Source organism: Notothenia coriiceps, unplaced genomic scaffold, assembly GCF_000735185.1.
Source record: "Notothenia coriiceps isolate Sejong01 unplaced genomic scaffold, NC01 NC01_scaffold00000267, whole genome shotgun sequence".
Lineage (NCBI taxonomy): Eukaryota > Metazoa > Chordata > Actinopteri > Perciformes > Nototheniidae > Notothenia > Notothenia coriiceps.
In genome coordinates this window covers 575-4,466 of record NW_011332968.1, presented here as the reverse complement: position 1 = coordinate 4,466, position 3,892 = coordinate 575, and the positions used below count along the sequence as shown (strand labels likewise).

At 42.4% G+C, this 3,892-nt stretch overlaps 1 protein-coding gene across 1 annotated transcript; it reads right to left on the bottom strand.

Moving 5' to 3' along the window:
• Positions 1-466: 466 nt before the first annotated feature.
• LOC104950396 (endoribonuclease Dicer-like) lies at positions 467-2,466 on the bottom strand. Its single transcript, XM_010776950.1, has 4 exons — positions 2,298-2,466; positions 1,029-1,271; positions 752-906; positions 467-666 (listed from the first exon to the last, which is right to left on the bottom strand). The coding sequence occupies exons 1-4, from the start codon at positions 2,325-2,327 to the stop codon at positions 507-509; spliced, it is 588 nt and encodes a 195-aa protein (XP_010775252.1). The 5' UTR covers positions 2,328-2,466; the 3' UTR covers positions 467-506.
• Positions 2,467-3,892: the final 1,426 nt, after the last annotated feature.

Here is a 3,892-nt window from a genome sequence, read left to right as displayed (position 1 = left end):
TTACAGAAAACGTTTGACCTCTGTCATTGCCAACAAAGGGTATATAACAAAGTATTGAGATGAACTTTTGTTATTGACCAAATACTTATTTTCCACCATAATTTGCAAATAAATTCTTAAAAAAATCAGACAATGTGATATTCTGGATTTTTTTCTTCTCACTTTGTCTCTCATAGTTGAGGTATACCTAGGATGAAAATTACAGGCCTCTCATCTTTTAAAGTGGGAGAACTTGCACAATTGGTGGCTGACTAAATACTTTTTTGCCCCACTGTATGTTCTAGTATCAAGGAGAGTAAAAAGGCAACGATATAATAGATTTAAAATGTGCGGCCCTCCACAGATACTGTACTTTGACATACATACAAACTGGAGAAATGCGAAACTGCCGCATTGATGGCAGAAGGAGCCGAGTGCAGCAAGCTATCACTCCACGTTAAAAAACAAGTTGGCGGTCAGAAAAAGCTGCTATGTGGACACAGGCCTTGTAACCATTGCTAACACTGTTAAAAAATGCAGATGTTCTTCCTCACCTTAAGAGGAACTCTCAGAGGGGAGTTGATAGGCAGGTAGAGCGTGGACTGGAAGCGTGCGTCCGGCCTCTCTGCAGTTTTACACTTTGGGGCTAAGTGAGTGAAAGGGTCGCTGGGCAGCCGAGCACAGTACCTGAGCACCAGAGCAGAGAGGACATTTACAAAGCTGATTTAGGAGCGTTTCCTAAATGGATTGAGGATTTGAAGACTTCACCGACCTGTTGATGTGTCCGATGGCCGTGTTGACGGTGACCCGGGGGCTTCCATCCTCAGAGCGGAGCACGTAGGGAGGGATGATGTTGTCATCGTCCAGAACCTGCTCCAGCTCATACTCACCTACCTCCACGGACTTGGAGCACTTGTTCCTTAAGATCTGCTCAGAAGAGTAACATCCTCATCATCACTACCTCATTCAGCTTCACAATTGAACTTGAATTTTCTACATTTCTCCAAACACTATTCGAATAATCCTCCATTGACTAAAGAAAGTGTCACCTTCTCTATGGACTTGTAGGTGGTGAGATCTTCCTCGAAGCCTCTGGTTCTCTCGCTGTCAGCCAGCATGATGTAGTTGGAGACGGGCGCTCGCGCTCTGCCTTTGGACTGGACGTAGGAGCGGTACTCTGTGGGCAGGTCGAAGCGCACCACCAGGTTACACTTTGGGATGTCCACTCCCTCCTCCACGATGCTGGTGGCGATCAGCAGGTTGGTTTCATGAGCGCGGAACTTGCGAAGAACCTGTGAGAGAAACAGGGGAGCCGAAGCAATAGAGAGTCTTTAAGAAATGCTTTCTAAACTACTACATGTAAATGTTCACTACCTTGAAGGGACAGGACAAACCTATGAATCCCATCAATAAGCGCAACTCATGTGCAAGCCCATTAGGGGTGGCAGTTGGATAAACACATTGGCTCTTAGTGATTGGCTAAGGACATTTTCTGCAATTTCTTTCGCTTACTTATATTGTGTGGCCCCAAGCAGAGAGTAAAAGTGGAGGGTTTTCACATCATAAGAGAGAGTTTGTTGGTGGAAAAACTTTGGGTTTACCGAGTTTAACTTCATTTCTTAAAGTTTGAAGGAAATCTTTATTGCTTCGTCACTGACGTGTTATCAGAATTAAAGCAAAATGTTGCTGCATGGTGACTTCAGGGAAAGAGGATTTTCCAGTTCTGTTGTTTCTCTGTCATCTCCAACTCTCGCAGTGTTTGTGATGTCTAAAAAGGTGCAACTGGTAAGATTTACCTTTCTGTCTTTGGGCTGCAGGCTGTGTGAGGTTACACTATCATGTTTTTTTGGTTCATGCTCCAGGGAAGTGTGCTTTTCTGTCTTTGAGCTGCAGGCTCCAGTGATGGGGGGGGGGGGGGGGTCGGTGTGTAGCAGGCTGCAGCAGGCAGCAGGCAGCAGCAGTCTGCGCAGCCTGCGCTGCTGGCTTCCTCCAAGTTTACAGTAAAACAAACTGGTGGTGTGACCAATGGCCATTTACAATTATTAATACTATTAATATTATTAGCATTAGTCTATATTTTGGTTGAAACTAAGCCAGAAAAAAAAAGAAAAACATAAATAATAATAAAAAAATATAAATAAATAAAATCGAATTTTAAAAGTAATTTTCGATTATGGAGATTGTAACGAATATTCGAAAAATCGAATAATCGCTGGCATCCCTAGTAGCTAGGTCCTGCAATGAAACGTGATAACTCTACATATATCAAAATATGACAGTATATTTATGTACAGTGTGAATCATATGAGCATATATACCTCCTCTTGCTTCCTGAACTCCACCTCCATCTGCTTGTTGCGCGGCTGGTTCTTGCCGATGCTGTGGCCAGTGATGAAGTTGCTGCTGATGTAAGCCAGCTCCGGGTCCTGCTTCCCCGCCTCTTTGATCAGACTGAGGGAGGAACACAGACATACATGTTGAAGTTTCTCTAAGATGCACTGGCACAACTATCATTATTCTCATTTAAACATGGGAAATACTCTGCTCTTAACAAATATCTGCTCTTCTTCAAAAGCAGACTGCTCCTCAAAGGGCACTGATCATGATTCAATACAGAAAGAAGCCAAAAATATATATTAATTTGCCATTTATCCATCAGAAAACACTTTGGAATACTTCTTAAATATTCATTTATATATGCACAAAACTTTGGATTCATAATGGCCAAACTATCCACAGTGAATACAACTGAACAGAGAGCTGGACGTCAGAGAGTTCAACAGAACGGCAGAAGTAGACACTAAAGGGAACAGCAGAAGGAGACAGGAAGTAAACACTAAAGAGAACAGCAGAAGGAGACAGACAGGAAGTAAACATTAAAGGGAACGGCAGAAGGAGAAAGACAGGAAGTAGACACTAAAGGGAACAGTAGAAGGAGACAGGAAGTAAACACTAAAGGGAACACAAGAAGGAGACAGACAGGAAGTAAACAGTAAAGGGAACAGCAGAAGGAGACAGCCAGGAAGTAGACACTAAAGGGAACAGCAGAAGGAGACAGACATGAAGTAGACACTAAAGGGAACAGGGTGTGGGCTCTGGCATTGTTTTAAGACTTATTCATTGAAAAAAAATATGTCCAGACTTGGACAGTTACTGAAAACCTCCATCAGTGCTGCTGTCAGTTTAAGTTAAAGAGCAACTTGCAGGTTAGAGACACCAGTGAATAAATGTGTAGGGAAATGATGAATACACTAGATTTTCCCCAAAAAATACAGAAATATACACAACAGTGACATCTGGCGTCGTTTTAGTAAAACATTTTCAATTCCGCATAAAAAAGCCTCCGCACGTGACCTCCCGCGTGTGACGTAACATGGGGGAAACAAGGGGGAGAGCGGCCGGTCTAACGTATGAATAAACATGGATCACAATGCTAGTTTTGATACAGAAGAGGTTGAAAATATATATTCGAATGCATATGATTATAATTATGAGCCTGCTAGGCGTCCAAGAGATGCTAGTTTTGACACAGAAGAGGTTGAAAATATATATTCAAATGCATATGATTATAATTATGAATATTTCTGAGCAGCCAAGGATTAGAAGAAATAACGGCCATCGGCNTTATAATTATGAGCCTGCTAGGCGTCCAAGAGACCAGGAGCAGCCAAGGATTAGAAAAAAATAACGGCCATCGGAGAGAAATGGAGCTTTGGTGTGTGGAGAACAAGTGGAGAACAGAGCAGCTGCCTTGGTGAGTGACCGGCGTTAGCATGTTAGCTAACGTCAGTCACATCACAACATTGTAAAGTTAGCAATCATATATCAGGCTATAACTAAAGTAGTATTGATAATATAGTAACGTTACTGGCAGGACTGTTGATACTGATCCATAACATAAACTAATGCGCAA